The 26,498-nt window shown below is 36.0% G+C and overlaps 1 protein-coding gene across 6 annotated transcripts in view; it reads right to left on the minus strand.

Moving 5' to 3' along the window:
• Window positions 1–25,934, minus strand: part of MNAT1 (MNAT1 component of CDK activating kinase) — a 215,818-nt gene extending 189,884 nt beyond the window's left edge. For all 6 annotated transcript variants that reach the window (XR_009518332.1, XM_060004451.1, XM_060004447.1 and 3 more), the window contains exon 1: window positions 25,737–25,934. Coding sequence is in view for 5 of the 6 variants with exons in the window: in XM_060004451.1 (XP_059860434.1) it covers window positions 25,737–25,825 (89 nt within the window). In the remaining variant the exon portion in view is untranslated. The remainder of the gene's footprint in view (window positions 1–25,736) is intronic.
• Window positions 25,935–26,498: the final 564 nt, after the last annotated feature.

Consider the following 26,498-nt stretch of genomic DNA (forward strand, 5'->3'; position numbering starts at 1 on the left):
AGAGTTTATGATTCTAAGAAATTAACATATATGCACATGCTAGAAAATAATAAGCCATTCCTCTTTAATTAGTCATTTAAAATGATACAGGCCAACAGATGAATGGATAAAGAAGATGTGGCACATATATACAATGGAATATTACTCAGCCATAAAAAGAAACGAAGTAAGTCAGAAAGAGAAAAATAAATACCGTATGCTAACACATATATATGGAATCTAAAAACAAAAAAATGGTTATGAAGAACCTAGGGGCAGGACAGGAATAAAGACGCAGACGTAGACAATGGACTTGAGGACACGGGGAGGGGGAAGGGAAAGCTGGGACAAAGTGAGAGAGTGGCATGGACTTATATATACTACCAAATGTAAAACAGATAGCTAGTGGGAAGCAGCCTCATAGCACAGGGAGATCAGCTCGGTGCTTTGTGACCACCTACAGGGGTGGGATAGGGAGGGTGGGAGGGAGACGCAAGAGGGAGGGGATATGGGGATATATGTATATGTATAGCTGATTCACTTTGTTATAAAGCAGAAACTAACACACCATTGTAAAGGAATTATACTCCAATAAAGATGTTTAAAGAAATTAAAAAATAAAATGATACAGGCTGTAGCTATTGCAGTCACTAAAAACTGAAGTACTAACCAGCAACGCAGCAATGGCCATTTCATCATAAATCAATTTAAAGATGAATAATAAAAATACTTGTTCCAAAAAAAAAAAAAAATACTTGTTCCCATTTGAAACCCAGTAAGAAATTTTCATTAGCACCAATGAGAACTGATTAAATCAACTCATTAGATCTTTTTTTAACTTCATTAACTTACTTTTTTTTTAATTTTAAGTGTTTAATTGAGCGAAAATCGATTCGAACAGGGCAGCACCAAACTGGTATTGGCTAAGAGCACTCCACCAAAAGGAGCTCAGGAGAGACTTATATAGAGAAAGTAAGGAAGCAAAGCAAGGAAATTATTGACTGGCTATAGTTTAAAGCCTAGCTGGTATTTGTGATGGGTTGTCCTTAGGTTTCAATTTCTTCACCTTGAGGCATTTACAAGCTTAGGTTTTGATTTGCTTAGTAGGCCACCGAAGCATTAGAGCTACTTCAGCCTATTGGCTTCCTTGTTCACTAACTTAAACTGAGGAAGAGGCCAATCTGAATTTGCAAAGTTTCATCACTCAACAGCTTTAAAAGAAAAATCTATCCTCTCTCATCCATTAAAATCAAGAAACTGTACTAGATGAGGTTTTTTTGGCTTCAGTAAGTCTATATATGAGAATAATCTATCTCTGTACAGCAAGTAATAAACTGAACTGCAAACTGGGCTAGAAGAAGGACTTCCCTGGCGGTCCAGTGGTTAAGACTCTGAGTTTCCAATGCAAGGGGCACGGGTTCGATCCCTGGTCAGGGAACTATGATCCCACATGCTGCGCAGCACAGCCAAAATAATTTAAAAAAAAAAAAAAAAAAAAAAAAACTGGGCTAGAAGAAACATGTTTTGTACTCTTTTTTAAATTTTTCTTATGTACAATACCACAGCTCAATAAAAATTTCTAGCCAAGTGTGGTAGTCTCAATTTATTTCTTGGTGAAGCATACATAAAACGCATAGAAAAACCACTTAAAGAATACCATATCAAAGAACTATTTTACCACAGAAATGTCTTAAAATTCTTTCCAACATTTGCTCTCTTGATAATCTATTTAAAATCAACAACGATCCATTATAAGGCATTGAAATAAAGAACTAAAAGTTTTCTCATGAAGATGAGACTTGCCCAGAAAGCATAGTAATTACATCAAAGAACTCTTTAAGGTTTTTCCTCCTAAGAATTAAGCATGAGATTTCTAACAAAGAGATTATGGTCTCCTAGTTGATAATGCTACAAACTTCAAGTCACTAACTCAAACTGAAATAGTAATTTGCTATGTGATAAGAGAGCAGATGATTTATGTAACAGGAAGAGGAGGGGAAAATGAAAAATAGAATTAGAAATAGGAAAAAAAAAATGAGTATCTGATTTGAAAAAAAAGAACAACAAAATGCTGTAACATATAAAGTACCAGAATTAGAATTTATCAACTCACAGATCTAGATAGTTTGATCTAACAACTAGCCAGGATATTAATTTATACATATTAAAAATTGTGAACCCACAAAAAAAGGTTAAATAACACATTTAAACTAAACTACTATGTACAAAACAAGAAAGGAAAATCAATCCATAAAACCTTTAATTAGAGTTACATTAGATAACCAAAGAAATCTAATAACCAGGGCAAAAGATATTATCATTCTGTAACTATGAATATGCATGGCACCCAGTAGTACTCAATATTTGTTGAATGAAAGAAGCAACAAGACTTTAAAAGGAAAATATAACCTGAAAAAGAAATGTACTCCAAAAAGGAAATATAAACTAAATAAACAAAGTTTCATTGCAACTGTTTACTAAACACTGACATAAAATAAACTCTTCAGAGCTATGATAGTTTAAGCTCCTATCTTAGTGCTAACAATTGAAAAATAAATAACTTGCAAATCTGGAAAAAAATCCCAAACTTTAAAGGAGCAAGTACTTACTTTTCCTTCAATTATTAAGGGCTCTCAGGTAGATTATAGTTTTCACTCGGAAATCTGTTCAAAGAGTTCTTACATTAAGATTACTCTGAATGTTACCTTAGTTAAGACCCAAAATGTATTTTAGTATTGTACTTTAAGGGCCAAGTGAATATCAAATGACTGTTAACTCCAGATGACGATGTGAACTTCATTATTCCTAGAATCTGGGACATGGATAACCTCTGTAAATGGGAATCCTTCCTGCCCTACTGTAACCCAGTTTACAGGCAAGAAAAAGAACTGTAAGTCAATATACTTTGCTTTCATGTTCTAAATTAAATAATCATGACACACAATCCACGCCAAAAAAAAAAAAAAGAAAGAAAAGAAAAAGGGAAACTACATATCTTACATATATTTTTCAAAGGAGTCACAGTTCAAAAGCATCTAGCAAGAAAAAGCACAAAGGGCAAAAGAGTTGAGGAAATTCATTTTCTTGCACTCAAAATGCAAAAATCTCTGGTTTTCTTTGTGCTCTTTGGAGAATTTGCTAAAGCTGCTGTAGAATGAGAGTACCTAGACTGCCATCATGAAAATCAACAATGCACCTGGTAGGAACACAAAAGACTGACTCACCTGTATGGAATCCATTATCTTTGAAAAAAGCCCAAGTCTGGTACTAGAGGGCCAATATACTTTCTACAGGACAAGAGAATGATTTTTCTTCGTCCTGCTTTCCAGCTGTCTAAAGAATAGATCTTACACTAATTGTAATATGAGTCTTTTACAGAAATAAGAGGTGGATAAAGTGCTTACAAACAATAGCTATTTCATACAATTGTATTTGTAAATGTTCGTTCAGACTTTTATTACTCAGAAAGTTAAATGATTTTAAACCATGACTTCAACCTGTGTATTTGCTCAAAACATAAACATCAATTTAAAAAATGCCTTATATCAGTATTCTTAAAATCATATTGGAGACTTGCTACTAAATACAAACATGAAACGCAATAGGTATAACTGTGATCACAATGGATTAAAACCAATACAGCCTTTACGAATGCCTCAGTGTTGCAAAAGTGTATGGGGAAACAGGCACTTTTATACACTATTGCAGGGTACTAACTAGTGTGCTTTATTAAAAAAAAAAAATTTTTAAAGCGTCATCAAAAGTTCATATTTTTAAATTTTCATCAACAGGAGAAACATCTATACCAATAAATATTAAGTGCTAAAAGGTGAAGTAATTGTATTAGTTATCTGTTACTGCATAACAAAATACCCTCAAACTTAGCAGCTTAAAACAATGAACATTTATTATTTCATATAGTTTCTGAGTGCCAGGAATTCAGTAGTAGTTTATTTACCAAGATGTTAGCCAGTCATCTGAAGACATGACTAGGGAGAATCCACTTTCAAGATGGCTCACTCACATGGCAGTTGTTAGGAAGCCTCAGTTTCTCACTACATGGGTCTTTCCATATGGCTGCTTACAACACAGAAACTGTCTTTCCCCAGAGCAAGTGGTCCAATGGAAAGCCACAGTCTTTTTATGAGCTAGCCTAGGAAGTGACAAACCATCACTTCTGCCATACTCTGTTGGTCACACAAGCAACTCTGATACAATATGGGAAGAAATTACACAAGGGCATGAATACCAGGAGGCAAGGATCACTGGGAACACTCTTGGATCTGGGCTATAACAGTGATAAACATACAGATATATGGGTGATGTGGTTTTATATATGTCCACAAATTCTTCGACATTTCTCTCATCAAAAGGTGAAGCTTAATTACCCCTCCCGCTGAATGTAGCCTGCACTTAAGACTCTAACAAATAGAATGTGGCAGAAATGGAAGTGCCAGACATCCAAAGCTAGTTCATAAGACACTATGGCATCTGCCTCTCTCTCTTGAATTATTCACTCTAGGGAAAAAAAGTTATGTGTTGTGATAACACTAAAGCACTCTTAGAAGGGACTTCCCTGGTGGTCCAGGGGCAAAGACTCCATGCTCCCAATGCAGGGGGCCTGGGTCTGATCCAGTCAGGGAACTGGATCCCGCATGCCGCAACTAAAGATCCCACATGCTGCAACTAAAAAAAGATCCCTCATGCCATAACAAAGATCCTGCAGGCAATGAAGGTCCCGTGTACCACAGCTAAGGCCAGGCACAGCCAAATAAATAAATACATGTTAAAAAAAGAGAAAGAAAGAAACTCTTAGGAAAGGTCCATGTAGCAAATAACTGAGGCCAACAAACAGTAAAGAACTGAGGACTCCTCACAAAAGTCACAGGAGTAAGCTTAGAAGTAGATACTCCAGCCCCAGTCAAGCCTTCAGATAGCTCATGTAAGTTAGTTTGCAAGCTGATCCTTCCCCTGTAGAGTCTGGAGAGGACTACAACACCAGCCTATACCTTGATTGCAGCCCTGTGAGAGACCTTGAGCCAGAACCTCCCAGTTAAGCCACTAATGCATTCCCTTCTCACAGAAACCATGAGATAATGTTTGTGCTTTTTAGTTACTAAATTTTGAAATAATTTATTACAAAGAAATAGGTAGCTAATACACAGCACAAGTGGTTTTGTGAGGTTAGAGTAATTCTAATACTAAACCTAACACAGTCATTTAAAAAAAAAATTACAGGATATCTAAGCAAAGATCCTTAACAAAGTGTTGGCAAACTAAATCCAACACTATACGAAAATAATAATAAATCATGACATGTTAGGATTAAGGCCAGCAACACATGTTGATTTAACATTCAAAGCTCAATCAATATAATTCACCATATTACCAGAATAAAGGAGAAAAACCATATGGTTATATCAAGAGATTAAGGAAAAGTGTTGACAGTATTCAAAACCAATTTATGATGTAAAAAGGAAAGGAAAAAACTCTCAGCAAACTAGGAATAGTAAGGAACTTCCTCAAACTGGCAGAAGGCATCATATTTAATGATGAAAGACTGAATTTTATCCTCCCAAGACCAAAAACAAGGCAAGAATCCCAATTTTCCCCACTTCTATTCAGCATTACTGTAGAGGTTCCAGCATTGCATTAAGGTTAAATAAGTGAATAAATAAATAAAGATTGGAATGAAAGAATTAAAACAGCCCTATTTAAAAATGATATGATTGGGAATTCTTGTGGTCCAGTGGTTAGGGCCCTGCTCTTTCACTGCCCAGGGTGCAGGTTCAATCCCTGGTCAAGGAACTAAGATTCCACAAGCTGTGTGACCAAAAATAAATTAGTTTAAGAAATTTTAAAAAAATAAAGATATAATTGCAGGTTTTTTGTTTTTTTGTTTTTTGCGGTACGCCAGCCTCTCATTGTTGTGGCCTCTCCCGTTGCGGAGCACAGGCTCCGGACGCGCAGGCTCAGTGGCCATGGCTCACAGGCCCAGCCGCTCCGCGGCATGTGGGATCCTCCCGGACCGGGGCACGAACCCGTGTCCCCTACATCGGCAGACGGACTCTGAACCACTGCACCACCAGGGAAGCCCCAAAGATATCATTGTTTACATAGAAAATCCCAGGGAATCTACAACCCTACTACTAGAATAACTGAATTTAGCAAGATTGAAGGATATGAAGTTAATATACAAAAATCAATTGTATTCTTACATACTAGTAGCAAACAATTGGAAAGTGAAAACAATTTTAAAACATATATATAGTACAACCAAAAAACATAAATTAGCTAGAAATAAATATAACAAAAGTTGTCCAAGACTTCTACACTGAAAACTACAAAGCACTGCTGAGCATAATTAAATATTTAAATAATAAAAAGATATATCATGTTCATTGATTGGAATACTCGATATGGTCAAGATGGTAATTCTCCCCAAATTTAAAGCAATCCCAATCAATATTCCAGCAGGCATTTTTACAAAAGTTGACAATGATTCTGAGAGTTATATAGAAATGCAAAAGACCTAGAATAACAAAAGCAATTAAAAAAAAAAAAAAGGTGGAGGACCACAAATCTATAGTAATTAAAACAGTTTGGATGTAACGGCAAAGATACATTTAAATCAATGGAAGAAAATAGAGGGTTCAGAAATAGACACATATTTATTTAGTCAATTGATTTTTAACAAAAATGCTAAGGCAACCCAATGAAAAAATAAAAGCATTTCAACAAATGGTGCCAGATCAACTACATAGCCTTCTAGGGGGGAAAAAACCACTCTTACCTCACACCATACACAAAAAGTAACTCGAAATGGATCACAGAGCTAAATGTAAAATCTAAACCTATAAAACTTAAGTTAAATATATACCTACCATACAACCTAGCCATGCCACTCCTAGGTATTTATCCAAGAGAAACAAAAACATGTTTACACAAAGACTTTACATGAAAGTTTATAGAAGCTCTTTTGTAATACTAACAACTGGAAATGAGCCAAGTGTCCATTAACTGGTGAATGGAAAAGCAAATTAGTATAGCTATACTAATTTTTATATATAATTATATAATTTACATAAGGAAAAGGAATGAATCATTCATATACACAACATCATGGATGAATCTCAAAATAATTGAGTGAAAGAAGTGAGGCAAAAATAAAAAGAATACAGACTATATGATTCTGGGTAAAATTATAGCAAAAGCAAACTACTCTATGATAAGAAAAAGTGAATCATTTGTTGCCTTACGATGGGAGTAGAGAAAAAAATGGATTACAAATGGTATAAGAAAATTTGGGGAGTGATAGAAATATTTCTTATCCTAATTGTAGTGATGGCTTCATGGGGCATAAACATGCCCAAACTGATTAAATTATACAATTCATGTGCAGTTTAGTGAATGTCAATTCTGTCTTGATAAAGTTGAAAAAAGCAAAACCAAAAGAAAAAAAATTGGTAATATCCACCAAAATTTTAAATGCACACTCTGCTGTTAGAAGTTTATCCTACAGATACACTCACAAAGATAAGGATATGTACTGAAAAATTATAATTTTAAACATCTGGAAACAACCAAAACTTCCATTAATATATGACATGTTAAATAAATTAATGTACTTCAGAACAAGGAATATTCTGCAACCATAAAAAGGAATGACATTATGTATATGTATAGCTGATTCACTTTGTTATAAAGCAGAAACTAACACACCATTGTAAAGCAATTATACTCCAATAAAGATGTTAAAAAAAAAAGGGGGGGCTTCCCTGGTGGCACAGTGGTTGGGAGTCCGCCTGCCGATGCAGGGGACAGGGGTTCGTGCCCCAGTCCGGGAAGATCCCACATGCCGCGGAGCAGCTGGGCCCATGAGCCATGGCCGCTGAGCCTGCGCAATCCGAAGCCTGTGCTCCGCAACAGTAGAGGCCACAACAGTGAGAGGCCCGCGTACTGAAAAAAAGAAAAAAAAGGAATGACGTACATCTATATGCTCAAACATAAGAAACTATCCAAGATATACTGATGAGTGAATGAAGTTGCAGAGAAATTCATACAGCAAATCCATTTGTGTTTAATTTTTAAAGTAAAAAATGCATATGCATAGAAGTTGCTAGCTGTGATTATACCTAATAGTTAACAAGTACCCTTATCACAATTAAAATTCTGTTATTGCAAATATTTTATAGTTTTCCACAAAGAAACACTACATAATATTGACACCACCACTCCTAATAGTAGTAATAGTGAGTGCCCAATAAATATTAGCTGCTATATGCTAAGCATAACATGCCAAGCACTTTGTACAAATTGTATTGAATCTTCACAACAAACTTGTAAAGTAGGTAGTATTATTTTTATCACCATTTTAGAGAGTTAGGAATGTGGGAGTCAAAAAAGGCTTTGCTGAAGGTCACACAACTATTAAGTGGAAGCATGAGGATTTAACTCAAGTGAATGAGTTTAGTGAATGTCAATTCTGTCTTGACAGATAAGATAATATTATCTGATAAGATAAACAATAAGATAATATTATCAGATAAGATAAACAATCAATTCTTTGATTCCAAAGTTGATACCTTTAACCACTGCTCCAAAAGTCTCTCTGTAAGCATAATCTAGAAACCAAAAACCCATAAATGAATAAATGAATAAATAAACCCATAAACAGCAACTGGGAACACAGTGTTAATAAAGAGAATACAATCGAAAAGCACAGGTTTAATTTCTGGTTCTAACTTTTGGTAGGAAATAAACCCTTCATATTCACATATGTATATAATTGTCCTCTGTGAGGTATTTTATTAATCAATCCACTCTGGCCATATGTTTTCATCTCTAATTTCTTACATTCTATCTTCTACATATGATATATAAATATATAAATGTTATAATATATAAATGTTAGTTTCTATTCTAATTCTAAATAATATAAACCCAAAATTCATAAAGAGGAGACAAAAATATATTTCCCAAGGAGGAATTACAAGCACTGAACTTAAACTAGCCATGGAAATTTATTATTATTGACACCATTCCTTCTATAAATTGTATGTTTTTGCATTTAGTTGTAGCACATTACATAGATTGCTTTTTGCAATTAACCTCCAAAAGGAATTAAATATTAACGAAATCTTCCAGATACAATTATGAGAAATAAGACATCCATGATCTGAATAATGCAGAAAGAAACACCGATTACAACATACCACATTTTATAGCTTAGAAATATGTTTAAACTACCTAAGAGTAAGAATTTTTATCTTTAGAAGTCTGCTTATCAATCTCAGCTCTCTAAAGAAACTCACTCTCTTTGCTATCAATTCACTGAGCATAGAGCAAATATGAATAAGAAATTTCTACCTACTAACACTGTATTTTATTAAATGTTAAGTTGTCAATTGCATATTCATTCGGCAACATTAGCATTTTTAGAAAATAAAATGTAGCTCAGCAAATTACTGTTCCATAAAAACTGCACATTATAAAGTGATTTCTATAGAACTGCTCATTTGTGTATGTGGACACACACAACCAGAAGGTAAAAATTAAAATAAACACTCTATAAAATTATTATGTACAAATTTTTGTCAAAACTGTTTTTAATATTATCTTTTCAATAAAACTAACAAAATAGATACCTTAAAATAAAAGTATTTTAAAATAAAACAAAAAATGTAAATATCAAAAGTTATAATCCTAATGCCAAAGAATATAGAAATACACCCTAAAATGGTTCTCATATACGCTCTAACAGATCTCAAAAATAACATCTGCCAAGTCATGCTTCTACAATCTTATTACTTTTTTTTTTTACATCTTTATTGGAGTATAATTGCTTTACAATGGTGTGTTAGTTTCTGCTTTATAACAAAGTGAATCAGCTATATGTATACATATATCCCCATATCCCCTCCCTCTTGCACCTTCCTCCCACCCTCCCCATCCCACCCCCCTAGATGGTCACAAAGCACCAAGCTGATCTCCCTGTGCTATGCAGCTGCTTCTCACTAGCTATCTATTTTACATTTGGTAGTGTATATATGTCAACGCTACTCTTTCACTTCGTCCCAGCTTCCCCTCCCCCACCCCGTGTCCTCAAGTCTGTTCTCTACGTCTGTGTCTTTATTCCTGTCCTATTACTTTTTTGTTTGTTTGTTTTAATTTTTGGCTGCGCTGGGTCTTCGCTGCTGCGCGCGGGCTTTCTCCAATTGTGGTGAGCAGGGGCTACTCTTCGTTGCGGTGCACGGGCTTCTCATTGCATGGCTTCTCTTGTTGGGGAGCATGGGCTCTAAGCAAAGGGGCTTCAGTAGTTGTGGCTCGCAGGCTCTAGAGCGCAGGCTCAGTAGCTGTGGCACAGGGGCTTAGTTGCCGCGGCATGCGGGATCTTCCCAGACCAGGGATGGAACCCATGTCCCCCACATTGGCAGGCGGATTCTTAACCACTGCACCACCAGGGAAGTCCCTGTCCTATTACTTTTTAAAGGTTTTCCCCCCATATTTTCTACTCCAACTCCACAGATCAGTAGCAAGAAATAAGATCAAATAAAAGAACATGTTTTGGTAACATTATCTGAAACATAAGATAGGTTAGTTATAGCCAGAAAATAAACATTGTAGAATTATTTATGAAGAAATTATACTTAACATTGGTAGATTTCAAGACTTTTATATTTTAAAGGAATGAATTGTTTGTAAGTAAATCAGTTACTGCTAGAAGCAGTTTGCTTCAGTTACCTGAAATTAGAATAGCAGGCTCATTAAATATATATAAATCAGTGATGCAGAGGCACTGCACCATATTGATGGAGCCCTCATTAATTTTCAATGATACAGCCACTATCATATTTGTGTTCTAAAAAAAACCGAGTGAGGTTTACAATCATTTTTCTTCATCTCAGAAATCTGGCTTTTACATATTCTAACTTAGTAAATGAGAAGAAACCTAATACTCCAAAACATTTCTAATGAAGTCCATTAAATTTTACATTTTCTTGCCTTTTTGTAGGGAATAAATATATTTATTTATACATGTGTATAATATATATATTTATACAATGTCAAAAGTGAAATATGTAAAGTAAAAATACTATAAAATAAATTATCCTTATGAGGTGGTTGATACAGTCTTTCTAGACACTTGCATATAACACAAAACAAAGTCTAAATTTTGGATTTTTCAGAAATATTGTGAGATGCTCTGTTCTCCAAAAAAACTAAATGATAACAGAAAAAAAAGGAAATAAAATTTGCTTCTGATAAAAAAAAAAGTTATCCTCCAAATCATTTCCTGGCATAAATAATACATTTAGGTTTCCTAATTTGCATATCATATCTCAAAAACCAAATACAATGACATTGTTTATATATTATCAAAGAAAAAGATAAATTAAAATTAAAAACTGGCAGAAAAATCATTATTGAATGTTTAAAGTATTTTTTAATCTCAAGCTAGCATCCTGGAAACTAAAATACAAAGAGAAAATTGTTCTAAACATATCAAATTGATTTTTGATAATACTGTAGTATTTTCATTTTTCACATAAAATGGGTTTGAGTTACAATCTGGTTGCATTACATTAATAAGAACTGTACTTGGCAAATGTGATCAAAATTTAATTGAACAATTATAACTGGAATTTACACAGAAAAAAGAAAATGGAGCTGGCCAGGTGAGCAATGCAACCATATAACCTTTCTTAGGCTTTAGCTTCCCCATCTGTTAAAAAAGGGAGGACAGGTGGAGAATAGAACTAAAAAGATGACTGCAAAGCTCCTTCCAAATTTACATTAATCGAGTCTGCCAACTTCCTATCAATCCTTTTGATGAAACAAATAGCACTTTGTAGCATGTACTTTTGTAACGGCTTCCATCCCCAGCCTGAAAGCTAAAACAGACATGACTTCCACTTTCCTAAAGGAGCTAATATTTAGATATTTCCTCTTCAGTGACTGTTCCACAAAAACATTTATGCATTTGGAGCCACCTTAACATTTTGATCCCTTGATGCTAATATTGCAAAATTTCCCAAGTTTAGGATATTCTCACCAAAATTGTTTGCTTCCCCAAAGGCCCTTTTCCTACATCAGCAGAATGGTTACAATAAGGGTTCAGGATTTCAGGTTTCTGTTACTTCAGTAGCATTTTTTTAAAAAATAGTTTAACATGGTAGTTCTCTTATTAGTTTTTTAAGGAAACTGCATACTGTTATCCATAGTGGCTGTATCAATTTACATTCCTATCAACAATGAAAGAGGGTTCCCTTTTCTCCACACTGTCTGCAGCATTTACTGTTTGTAGATTTTGTGATGATGGCCATTCTGACTGGTGTGAAGTGATATCTCATTGTAGTTCTGATTTGCATTTCTCTAATTATTAGCGATGTTGAGCATCTTTTCATATGTTCGTTGGCCATCTGTATGTCCTCTTTGGAGAAATGTCTATTTAGGTCTTCTGCCCAATTTTGGATTGGGTTGTTTTTTTGATACTGAGCTGCATGAGCAGTTTGTATATTTTGGAGATTAATCCTTTGTCAGTTGTTTCATTTGCAAATATTTTCTCCCATTCTGAGGGTTGTCTTTTAGTCTTGTTTATGGTTTCCTTTGCTGTGCAAAAGCTTTTAAGTTTCATTAAGTCCCATTTGTTTATTTTTGTTTTATTTCCATTATTCTAGGAGGTGGGTCAAAAAAGACTGTGCTGTGATTTATGTCAAAGAGTGTTCTTCCTATGTTTTCCTCTAAGAATTTTATAGTGTCCAGTCTTACATTTAGGTCTTTAAGCGATTTTGAGTTTATTTTTGTGTATGGTTGTTAGGCAGTGTTCTAATTTCATTCATTTACATATAGCTGTCCAGTTTTCCCAGCACCACTTATTGAAGAGGCTGTCTTTGCTCCATTGTATATTGTGGCCTCCTTTGTCATAGACTAGTGACCATAGGTGCGTGGGTTTATCTCTGAGCTTTCTATCCTGTTCCATTGATCTATATTTCTGTTTTTGTGCCAGTACCATACTGTCTTGATTACCGTAGCTTTGTAGTATAGTCTGAAGTCAGGGAGGCTGGTCCCTCTGGCTCCATTTTTCTTTCTCAAAATTTCTATGTCTATTTGGGGTCTTTTGTGTTTCCATACCAATTGTAAAATTTTTTGTTCTAGTTCTGTGAAAACTACCACGTGACAGCAATCCCACTACTGGGCAGATATACCCAGAGAAAACCATAATTCAAAGACACATGCACCCCAATGTTCATTGCAGCACTATTTACAATAGCCAGGACATGGAAACAACCTAAATGTCCATCAAAAGAGGAATGGATAAAGAAGATACGGTACATATATACAATGGAATATTACTCAGCCATAAAAAGGAATGAAATTGGGTCATTTGTAGAGATGGATGGACCCAGAGAATGTCATATAGAGTGAAGAAAGTCAGAAAAACAAATATTGTACATTAATGCATATATGTGGAATCTGAAAAAACTGGTATAGATGATCTTATTTACAAGGCAGAAATAGAGACACAGACGTAGAGAACAAACATATGGATACCAAGGGGGAAGGGAAGCAGATGGGATGAATTGGGAGATTGGAATTGACATATATACACTATTGATACTATGTACAAAATAGATAACTATTGAGAACCTACTGTATAGCACAGGGAACTCTACTCAATGCTCTATGGAGACCTAAATGGGAAGGAAATCCAAAAAAGAGGGGATATATGTATATATATATAGCTAATTCACTTTGCTGTACAGTAGAAACTAATGCAACACTGTAAAGCAACCATACTCCAATAAAAAAAATTTTTAAAAATAGTTTAACAAATAGCATAAAATCCACTTTCACATCTTAATTACAAAGAATATTTTTATAACTCTAAACTTCCCTTTTCCTCCTTATAAAGAACCAAGAAAAACTAATTTCCATTTAATGACTCAAAAGAAGACGTAAAATACTATAAAATTACTGGGGGCAGTAACCATGTCTCCCACACTCACTGTTGTATACTCAGCACAGTGTTCTCCAAAATTGCTTGAGCGTAAGACTCTCTTAGATAGCCAGTATAAAATACAAGTTCCCTCCACCTGGTAAGGCCCAGAAATTTGTATTTTAAATAGGCATCCAAGGTGATTCTTAGGATGAGGCAAGTTTAGGAATCAGTGGCCTGGAAAATGTATTGAGTATATGAGAAAGAATGCAAACTTATATTTATTAGTAAACCAACAACTAATAAACTACAGTTGAGTCTTACTTTTTAAACTTTGAAAATAAGCTTAATACATATGAAACGTGAAGAAAACTGTTAAGATATCTAGGTTAAATTTTCATTCAATTATTCTCATTCTATTTACTATCTCAGGGACTAATTGCTAAGTAAACAAGAAGTAAATTGCCAAAAATATTCCTGAAACTTAACCTAAAAATTGTTATTTTTCTGCATTTAGAATACTGAAAGCAACTCTTTACAGTTGACTACAAAGTAAATACTCTTAAATTTACCTAAATTTTTAAACTTACTTGAACTGTGCCTCATCTAATACTCACAGCAATGCTGTGAGGTATATGCTACTGGTAAACCTACTATACCCATGAGAAAACAAAGGCTTAAAGAAAATAGTTTTCCCTAAATCACACAGCTAAGAATAAGTGGAAAACCTAGGATTCAAACTGAGGCAAACTATCATTACACATATGTTAGACATAATATTTTATGCCCACAGCAGAAAAAAAGGCAATGAGGAAATATATTAATTCTGTCTCTGTTTATACTTTTACCCCTACAGAAACTAAGTGCCAATGTTTCAAGTTCTTGCAAAATAAAATAATTTGTGTTTTAACAATTAAGTTTGAACATCGAATAAACAGCTTCATATTTATTACCTGCTTGAATCTTATAATACAAATTTGACAATATAACTTCAAAGGAGAGGTGGATATAGATACAAGGGAAAGAGCTCTCAAAGGGCATCCATCCATGAGGGACCTCCTTTTGGTCCATTGGTAAAGAATCTGCCTTCCAATGCAGGGGACACGGGTTCGATCCCTGGTCAGGGAGCTAAGATCCCACATGCCGCAGGGCAACTAAGCCCGCACATCATGACTACAGAGCCCACACGCCCTGGAGCCCTGTGCACCACAACTACAGAGCCCATGCACTCTGGAGCCCATGCGCCAAAACTAGAGAGAGAAAACCTTCATGCCACAACTAGAGAGAAGCCCGCGCACCGCAACAAAAAGATCCCGCTTGCCGCAACGAAGATCCTGCGTGCCACAACAAAGAGCCGATGCAGCCAAAAAACAATGAAAAAGGGTGTCCATCCATGAAACGAAAATTCACCTGCAGGCAAAACCTAACAAAAGGTTTCATCCAAGACAGAAAATGTATGTGTATACGCATGTGTGTGTATATATATACATATATACATATATGTAGTAAACTAGTCAGCAGATAAAATGAATCTTAAAAAAAGATTCCCAGTATAAAAAAAAAGAATTAGAGAGGAAGAGCCATATGGGGTTAGGGCTATATTTTCACATACAAAGAGAAACATTACAGATAATATTAATTACTAAATATTTAGTAACCATGGTTTTAAAGAACTAAGACAGTAAGTTACACTCAATAAGAGAAGGAACTGAAATGCAAACACTGCATCTTCAAGACTCAAATGCACTAATAGTCATTTTTAGTCAAACCAAAAAAATACATATTATAGCCATAAAATAACCAATCCATAGTGATATATTCATATTCTGTAAATAAACTGACCAGCACTCTCTCCCATAATGGAAAAGGAAAATCACCACTAATAAAAATAACTAAAATTTTTAATATTTTAAGAAGCAGTTTTACTAATGGTATAAGGTCAAAAAAAAAAGACTAAAGCTAATGACTACAATGATTTTCTAATTAACTGTTAACTAAATTACCCAAATTTTAAGAGACTGAAGGGGCTAAATATTATCTGTTCTAAGCAAATTAACAATCAAAGTTAAACAGCTGGCCTAAAACTTGCCAGTCTGTGGCAGAACTAGAACATAGATTTTCTAACTTGTGAGTCAGGGTTCTGTCTATTACCCAATGGATTTGTATAATTAAAATACATGGGAGGGCCTCCCTGGTGGCGCCGTGGTTGGGAGTCCACCTGCCGATGCAGGCTACACGGGTTCGTGCCCCGGTCCGGGAAGATCCCACATGCCGCGCAGCGGCTGGGCCCGTGAGCCATGGCCGCTGAGCCTGCGCATCCGGAGCCTGTGCTCCGCAACGGGAGAAGCCACAACAGTGAGAGGCCTGCCTACCGCAAAAAAAAAAAAAAAAAAAAAAATACATGGGACATGAACTCTTATACATATAGTGAAAGCAAAAACCACCTCCTTCAGGAGAATGGTCTTGAGATATTCATTGTAACTACAATCCACAAATATGAGATATTAATTCTCCAGAGCTGTTCCACAGCATTATATTCTAATCAACTTCAAAACATCCCATTAAAGAAGACAAAGAAGGAGAGGGAGGGGGAGAGGGAGAGGGAGAGGGTAAAGAAAAGAATATTTAGGAGAGTTTTAGGGAAGAGGCTGAGGTAGTAAAAAAAAAAATCAGAAACTACAAAAGGAAAGAAATGTTAAAGGGGCATAGCAATTACCAATTTTGAGGTAAAGAAAATAAACATGTACACACAGAACAGAGGCTACAGGAAGTAAATGCCTCAACAATAGTAAGGCCAGCTTTTCCTAACAAACATGATGGAGTAACTGATGTCAGACTAGCATTCTCACCATGAGCTACCATAAAACAAACAAAATGCATGAGACAATCATTTACAGGTATTAGATAATGGGCAACAGAGAGACTATAATCCCTTAGAAATGGTAAACTAACAAGGTGACCCCTACAGTTGCCTCTTCTTTCTACCTGGGAAAAATTTCCATGACCACGGCCCGACAAGTAAGAATTTAAGAAGGGCACAGTGGTTCTGCTAAGCTGTACAGGCAGAGATCAGACTTCAGTGCTGTTGATATGGTTGAAATCTGCAACGCAGAGGGTCCAGAAGTCTGTAAGAACCACGCCCCGCTGTAAGTCCTTGGCCACAGAACAGACTGCACATATACAGGGCAAAACCAATCAAGGATTAAAAGATAATGGCTGGGAGAGGAAGACAGTATAGTTAAGGAGTGCTGGGTAAACTTTGGAGTTCCCACCCAGCCAAAGTAGAGAAACCACATTAACACCTTATTAACACCTCAAACATCCAACTGAGATATGAAAAAGGCCTCAACTAAGAGTGAGGACCACATCATATAATAAGACTTATTCTAGACTCACCCTAACAAAGCCTAATCAAGCCCCAACAAGTTTTGCAAGGAATTGAAAGTTTGGAGGTTGAGTTGCAGTAAAGTAAGGAAACACAATGGGCTCTCCTCAGATCCATCCTAGCAAAGATTAAAACCAAGCCTACAAAGTTCAAGGTAATCAGCCAGTAACTGAAGTATCTACAAGAATTTTTAAAAACACCACTCTACACAGAAAGATAAAATTTGCAATTTCGAGTACCATCTACACGATCAGTATACAATTGAAAAAAGTACTGAATGTAAAAAAAATAAAAGAAAGAAAAATGTGACCCATAGGGAAAAAAAAAAAGAGTAGTCAATAGAAACCAACCCTGGGACTTCCCTGGTGGTCTAGTGGTTGAGACTCTTCACCTCCAATGCAGGGGGCCTAGGTTTGATCCCTGGTCGGGAAACTAGATGCCACATGCTGCAACTAAGAACCTGCATGCCGCAACTAAAGATCCTGTATGCCACAACTAAAGATCCCGCGTGCCTCAACGAAGATCCTGCATGCCGCAACTAAGACCCAGCACAGCTGAATAAATAAATAAACATTTAAAAAATAAGTGAAATCAACTCTGAGACAGCCAAGATGTTGGATCTAACAGACTGAAACTTTAAAATCAGCTATTTTAAATGTTTTTAAAGATTTAACACAAAATATGTCCAAAGAATTACATTCAAAGAAGTAAAGGAAATATGGTCTTAATTAGTGTGCAGATAGGAAATCTAGTAAGAGAAATGAAAACTATAGAAAAGAACAAGATGAAAACCCTAGAACAAAAGTACAATAACAAATGAAAAATCTACCACATGGGCTTAACAGAAGATTGGACATGGCAGATGGGAGTCAGTGAATTTGAATACAGACCAGTAAAAAATATCTAATCTGAAGAACAGACAGGAAAAAAAGATCAAAGAAAAATGAATAATACCCCAGCAACTTATAGAACAATACCAAAGAGTCTAACACACATGTACTTGGAGTTCCAAAATAAGAAGAGAGTGAAAATAGTGCAGAAAGAATCACTGAAATTTTCTAAATAGGATGAAAAACACTGACTTAACAGTTCCAAGCTCAGCAAACCTCAATTAGGATGAATACAAAGGAAAGCACACCTAGACTTATAGTCAAACTGCTAGAAACCAAAGATAAAATCTTGAAAGCAGCCCCAAAAGATTTTTATGATAAAGGGGTCCAAGGATATAAGTAACAGCTAACTTCTCATCACAAACAATGGAGATCAGGAAACAATGGAATGGGGAGTTCCTTGGTGGCCTAGTGGTTAGGATTCTGCGCTTTCACTGCCATGGCCCAGGTTCAATCCCTGGTCAGAACTGAGATCCCGCAAGCTGTGCAGTGTGGCCAAAAAAAAAAAAAAAGAAAACAATGGAATGATATATTTCAAGTGGTGAAATGACAATCCATAATTTCATATTCAGCAGAAATATCCTTCAAACAGTACGGTGAAATGAAAACATTCACATAAACAAAATCTGGGAGAATTCTTAACCAACAGACCTGTACTACAAGAAATACTAAAGAATGCTCTTCAGGCAGAAAAAAAATCAATGCAACTATAAAATCAGATCCAAAAGAAGGAAGAAAGATACTAAAGATGGTAAATAAGTAGGTGAATACAAAAGACTACATGGGGCTTCCCTGGTGGCACAATGATTAAGAACCCACCTACCAATGCAGGGGACACGGGTTCGATCCCTGGTCCAGGAAGATCCCACATGCCACGGAGCAACTAAGCCCGTGCACCACAACTACTGGGCCTGCGCTCTAGAGCCTGTGAGACGCAACTACTAAGCCCACGAGCCACAACTACTGAAGCCCATGAGCCTAGAGCCTGTGCTCTGCAGCAAGAGAAGCCACCGCAATGAGAAGCCCGTGTATCGCAACCAAGACCCAACACAGCCAAAAATTGAAAAATAATAATAATTTTTTAAAAAGACTACAGCACACTAGGATGGCTATAATCAAAAAGATAAATAATAACAAGTGTTGGCAAAAGATGTAGAGAAGCTGGAACCCTTATCCACTGCTGGTGGAAATGTAAAATTCTGCGGTCACTTTGGAAAAGTCTTACAATTCCTCAAATGGATAAATATAGAGTCATCATATGATCCAACAGTTATACTCTTAAGTACACACCTGAAACAAAATCATTTGTCACACAAAACTTGTACATGAATGTTCATGGCAGTATTATTCATTATAGCCAAAAACTGGAAACAACCCAAATGTCCATCAACTAATGAACAGACAAATAAAAAGTGGTATATCCAAACAATGGGATAGTATCCAATAACAAAAAGAAAGAAGCTCTGAAAAATGCTACAACATGGATGAAACTTGTACTAAGTAAAAGCCAATCACAGAGGACCATATATTGTATGATTCCATTTATATGAAATGTCCAGAACAGGCAATCTATATGGACAGAAAGTCAATTAGTGGTTACCTAGGGCTGGGAGACAGTAGGACTGGAGGACAGGGCTAAGTAGTAAGGGGTTTCTTTGTGGAGTAACAAAAACATTCTAGAATTAATTGTGGTGACAGATGCATGTCTCTGAGAATATACCAAAAGCCACTGATTCTACACTCAAAATGAGTGAATTTTATGGTATGTGAATTCTATCTCAATAAAGTTGTTTATTAAAAAGACTATTTTTTATTCTCTACATCTCCTTAAAGACAACTGGCTGTTTAAAGCAAAAATAACAATATTAAATCATATATAGAAGTTAAAGATAAGACATCATCAGCATACAGGATGAGAGGGGTAAGTAAATGGTATTATATTATTCACACTTGTGAGGTATTGAAATGTAAGGAATTTGTGAGGAAGTGAAAAATGAGAAGTGTCAGATATTGACTCTTAATAGACTTTGATAAAGATGCACATTGTTGGGCTTCCCTGGTGGCACAGTGGTTGAGAGTCCGCCTGCCGACGCAAGGGACACGGGTTCGTGCCCCGGTCCAGGAGGATCCCACATGCCGCTGAGCGGCTGGGCCCGTGAGCCATGGCCGCTGAGCCTGAGCGTCCAGAGCCTGTGCTCCACAACGGGAGAGGCCACAACAGTGAGAGGCCCACGTACCGCAAAAAAAAAAAAAAAAAAAAAAAAAAAAATGGGCTTCCCTGGTGGCGCAGTGGTTGAGAGTCCGCCTGCCGATGCAGGGCACACGGGTTCGTTCCCCGGTCCGGGAAAATCCCACATGCCGCAGAGCGGCTGGGCCCGTGAGCCGTGGCCGCTGGGCCTGCGCGTCCAGAACCTGTGCTCCGCGGCGGGAGAGGCCACAGCAGTGAGACGTCCGCGTACCGCAAAAAAAAAAAAAAAAAAGATGCATATTGTTATACTTAGAGAAATCACTAAAAGAAAATTTAAAAAATAAAATAACAATAAAGAGCTAATAGGCCAATACTTTAAGTTATCCAATTAATCCAAAATAAGGCAAAAAAAGGACAAATGGAAAACAAATAGACTTAAACCCAATGATAGCAAAAATTACATTAAATATAAAGGGACTAACACACCAATTAAAAGGCAGCAATGTTGGACCATATAAAAGAGCAAAACCAACTATGTACTGTCTACAAGATATAAGACACACATTGGTTGAAAGCAAAAGGACAGAGAAAGGTATACTATCAAACAGGAAGCATTAAGAGAATGATGTAATATCAGACAAAAACTTCAGGACATATTACAAAAGACCAAAAGGAGCATTTCATAATGACAAAAGGATAAATTCATCAAGAAGTCACAGCAATTCTGAATATCTATGTACCTAATAAGAGAGTTTCAAAATACATGAAGCATGACAGAACTAAAAGGAGAAACTGACAAATCCACAATCCAGTTGGAGTAATTGATAAAATGAGTAGATAAGATAAATTAGTATGGATGCAGAAGATCTGAGTAACACTATCAACCAAGTTGACCTAATTGACATACACTATACCCAACAGCTACAGAATACACATTTTTTTCAAATTTACACTGATTGCTCACCAAGACAGACCATATGCTGGACCATAAATAAGTTTTCAGAAAATTTTAAAAGACTGAAATTTAGCGAAGTGCATTCTCTTACTTCAACAATATTAAATTAGAAATTAACAACAATATATCTGTAAAGTCCCCTTTTTCTAATTCTTCTATCCAGAATGAGTGCCTTTTTCTAATTTTTCTGTCCATTGTTTCCTAGTTCACAAAAAGGTATTGTATAAGCCCAGCATATTAAACAAATGAATTAATACCACTTATGAATTATTCTTTCCAACAATAAATAAATTGAACTTTAATCTGATAAACTTCTAAAATTACTAGTAATTTATAGAAAATACAAAGGAACATATTAATACCACAGAGATGCAATCAGAAAAATTCAGACTGGTAACTCTTTAGAACTACTCAGAAACATCAGTAAATGAGAGAGAGAGAGACAGAGGGACAGAGAAAAGAAGATTAAAAAGAGAGAAAGACAAACCTTAAGTACGGCAAAATATTGATTTTTACATATATCAAGATGTGTTTTGTTTATTCTACTTTGTGTCTTATGTGTGTTTAAAATGAAAAAAGGAGATTTAATAAAACCAAATATAGGTAAAGTTTCCAGAGACAAGTGTTGCCAAGGATGGTTGGGATAAAATTTAAATTATTAAAGACTTTAGTTTTAAATTTTTGTCAATCTGAAAAATATTATCCAACTATGTTGGGTAATAGAAAAAGAAAAAATAAAGTTTCTGTATTCCAAAGAAAAAATAAAGTTTTCCCAGCTTCCTTAAAAAAAAAAAAAGACTTCAGTTAAATGAAAATTAGATTTAATTGGCTCCATCTAATTCAATATGCCTTCAGAATTCTATGAAAGAATACTATGAAAGGCCCATTTCTTAAAATAGGTGGCCCTGATAAACAAAGAAAAAATATTATCCTTTTCTGTAATTAAGACAAAGTTCATCATTGAATTGGTAAAAAAAAGCAAAAATAGAATCCAATCTTCTTTGGATGTTCATGCAATCAATTCATTTGGGTGTTTGCTGGACAGATTTGATACATAAGAGAACACACTTCCTCAATAGCTAGCAGTTAAGGGAGAAAAGTATTTTCATAATGTTTCACCTCTTTTCTCCTTTCTGCCTCTGTATTTTCTCTCATAAATAGTATTCCTAAATAATCTTTCCATAATCCTACACTTCCTATCTTTCGTGAAGCACTATTCCTACTCACTTTATCACTTGCTTCCTAAAATGCCTTTACTACTTGAGGACACACAAAATAAAGTGAGTAAAATCATGTGGCCCTGTAATCCTTGTCTCATGGTCTTCACACTCTTGTGTATAAACACCCTCCCACCTTGTAACAGGATTGTTCAGTGCTAACAAATAAAATACAGCAGAAGCAATGATAACGTGACTTTTCTGATTAGATGATGAGAGGCTCTGCAGCTTCTGGTTCTCTCTCATCACTAATTCTGGGAAAAGCCACGTCATGAGCAGTCCTATGGAGGGTCCACAGGGAGGAACTGAAGCTACCAAGAACCACATGAGTGACCTTGGAAACAGATGCTCCAGTCCCAGGCAACAGCTTGAGCGAACCTCATGAAAGACACTGAGCCAGAATCACTCAGCTGAACCACTCTCATACTCCTGACCCTCAGAAACTATGTAAGATAATAAATATTTATTGTTTTAAGGTACTAAGTTTTGGGGTATTTCATTACACAGCAATAGGTAATTAATGCAAATAGCAATGCTAAACAACAATACCTGCTCCTTTCAGACTAACAACTGTATTATAAAAATGCCCAAGTTCAATGCCATGAAATACATTCTGTACAAATTCAACATACTATCAAATCAAAAGTATTTCACATCAAAATCCATAATGTTTTATTACCTATCAGAAGAGCAAGATTTAAAAAATAATAATGCCCAATATCAGCAAAGATGTTTGGCAACAAAAATTACCATAAATAGTTGTTGGCAGCACAATCAATACAATCTTTTTTGATAACAACTGAGCAATGTTCATCAAAATTTACAAGTCACATACAATTCTACTACTAGGCATTTACATTTACCCCCGTTTGCCTGTTTATCTTACAATATACTTGCATAAGTGCTCAGAGAGAGAGAGAGAGAGAGAGAGAGAGAGAGAGAAGCTCCAGTGAAAAACTAGAAATCTAAAGATTCATCAAAAAACTTTTGGTTAAATCAGTTATAGTATAACTGAACAGTGGACTATCAACCAACTGTTAAAGAGGAAGACATGTACATACCAATTTAGAAAAGATACCCAAGATATACATTATGAAAAAAGTAAGGATATATATAATCCCACTTCCATGAGAGAACATGATAACGAGTTCATATTAAGAAAATCATCACAAAAGGGTCATTATAATTAAAATTATATTTTCACATTTTATAGTCTCTTAAATTTATTTAAAGATAACCATTGTTGTGCAAGTCTTTCATAGCAGGCCAAACAGATCCTGTTTAAATTTTATTTCTGCTTAACATCCATACCATGCACAAATAATATGATAGCCAATGTATACTGAACAAATACTATGTGAAAGAAACTTTGTTAAGCACCTCCAAATATGTTGTTTACATATATTGTTTAATCCTCAAACACTGTAATATATATGGTGCTATTATCTCTATTGTACAGGTAAGAAAAATGAGGCAAAAGGAGTTAGGAATTTGCCCAAAGCCACAGAGCCTGTAAGAGTACAAAGAATTCAAAATCAGAAGTTTGTTCTCTTAGCCAATAACATATAATCTTTTATTCAGTTTGTTCATATTTCAAGTCAAAAAAGGGCTGTAAAACATGGTCTTTATCTAACAGGTTAGCAAATAAACCAAAATCAATGCAATACGAGAATGACTTAGACAATTCTTAACTCTTATGAAAAAACAGAAAAGACTATGGATATGACAAAAGCAATTTCTAATTAAAAATAAATATTTTATAATTGTCTAATAAAAACGCAATTTATTTTACTAAAATCACATAATCTTCCCTGACTGGCTAATTACTACTAGGTAGAAATTTCTTCCAGTAAATTACATTTAGTTAGCATCCTTCCAAAAAAGCAAATTCCCTTTCCTTGAGCACCAACTGTAACAAATCTGATACAGGAAAATGAAGAGAAGCTGAGCAAAATCTCTCTAAAAACCTAATAGTCTTTACACAGCGTTTGTCTCGTTTCCCTTTTTCAATCTACTTGATTATTTTCACCTTATTTCTAAATCTTAACCCATTCAATCACAGCTCTACTGTATTTCCTTTGCTGGATGAAGCAAAGGGAAATAAAGATTAATTAGAAAAAGGGACCAATCCAGTAAGTTACTAAATCCCATTATAATCATTATAACTACAATTAACCATGCAATTTATGCTCACCCAAAGGTCTTGTCCACCACATTGTAGATTATCCATCATTTTTTATCTCTAAGAAACCTCAAAGAAACTACAGGAATGTATATTCACCTTACATCCCAAAGTGCTTTATATAAACCACCTCTACCGAACCACATTTGACCATAAAAACGTGGCAAGAAACACTCTGACCAGTTCCTGCACTTACTCTTCAAAATATTCAACCTCCCTTCTTCCCCTATCCCCCCAAAATTGGCGTTCTAGAGTCAGACAGCCTGTGTTCCAATTCTAGCAGGGCCCACTAAATAAGAGACGTGGAGCAGTCTCTGTTTCCTTCCCTGTAAAATGGAAATGATACTAGTACCTACTTCGTGGGACTGTTGTGAGAATGAAATAAGATAACTCATGGTAAAGAGCTTAGAACAGTGCCTGGCATGTAATGTGCACTCAATAAATGCCAGCCATTACTGTTATCTCCAAAATTAACTGCCTAAAATCTAAATTTTCTCTTTTAGAGATGAGAATCTAACCAAACTCCATCAGGACAGTGGGCATATCGTCGGGGTTTCAAATTAACTAACGCAATAAATAGCAGCAGTATATAAACACAGTAATTTTATTTTCATAGCACTTTCGCTCTTTTTAATAAAAACATTTTGCGTGAACTTAAACACTCCTAACCCCACGCTTTTAACCAGCGAAATGTCTGGAACCCTGTTGACAACACAGCCTGGAAATACAGTCGAGGTTTTCATCACCTAAGAAGGGTGAAACCTAACAAACTGCTGGTTACCACATCAGGGAACCTGCAGTCCAAACCAGGCCTGAGCGGCTCAGGGCTAGCGGCTAGTCTGTTTACAGAAAAAACGTTCCCTTTTCCCATTTTCCTCCCCAGGGTCGAAACTAACGACGCCCTTTTCTCCCCTGAGCCGAGGTCAAGCATCTCCCGGCTCTTTCGAGAGCTCCCACCCTGTGCGTCTTACCCCCATAAATCCCACTCTCCCCCGACTCACAGAGTGTGTCCGCACACATTCACCATCAGCTTCAACGAAGGGTTCCGGTATTTGGTGGTCTTACACCGGGGACAGCCCTGATCGTCCATGGCGCCTTCTTTCCTGTGGACTCTCCTGGATGCCTGCTTCAGTCGCAGCCACAGCCACCTCCAAGCCCCCTCAGACCCGAGGCCAAGCGGATTCCTACCAACAGGCACTTGGCTGGGACGGTCCTTTGCAAATGAGCACCGGCCGGGGGGCGAGGCATGTCAGCACAAAGGTTCCGGCAGCAAGTTTTCCGGTCCTGCAGCTAGGGCTCGGTGTCAGCTTCCGCAGGCCAGCGCAAAGGCTTAGATTTCGGGGAGGGCTCTTAAAAAGGCAAATTGTACATAAAGCCTCATCTCTATGCACCTAGCTGTATTTTTCAAGGAACTGTGTCACAATTAGGAACAGAGATTCCATCTTGTTTTGTCTGGAGACATTCCCATTGTATCAAAGATTTATGCCTGGTGTACATATTCAATAATTCGCACCAGTATTTTCTTTTGAACAACTTGATAGCCTGTGTTTTATACTTCTCCTTTACACTTGCACAGTCGTGCAATCACAGAAAATAATATGCATTCGCAGATATGAAGTTTGGAACAGTTATTTAGAATGAAAGTCTCTGCACCGACCCTAAATATTACAGATTCTCACTAAATGTCAAAATAGTTCTATAAATAATATCTGGCAACTGTAGAGAACCTCTTACCTCAAGATGGTCAGGCATGCTTAACAGTT

The sequence above is a fragment of the Delphinus delphis genome, chromosome 2 (genome assembly GCF_949987515.2).
Source record: "Delphinus delphis chromosome 2, mDelDel1.2, whole genome shotgun sequence".
In the NCBI taxonomy this organism is placed as follows: Eukaryota; Metazoa; Chordata; class Mammalia; order Artiodactyla; family Delphinidae; genus Delphinus; species Delphinus delphis.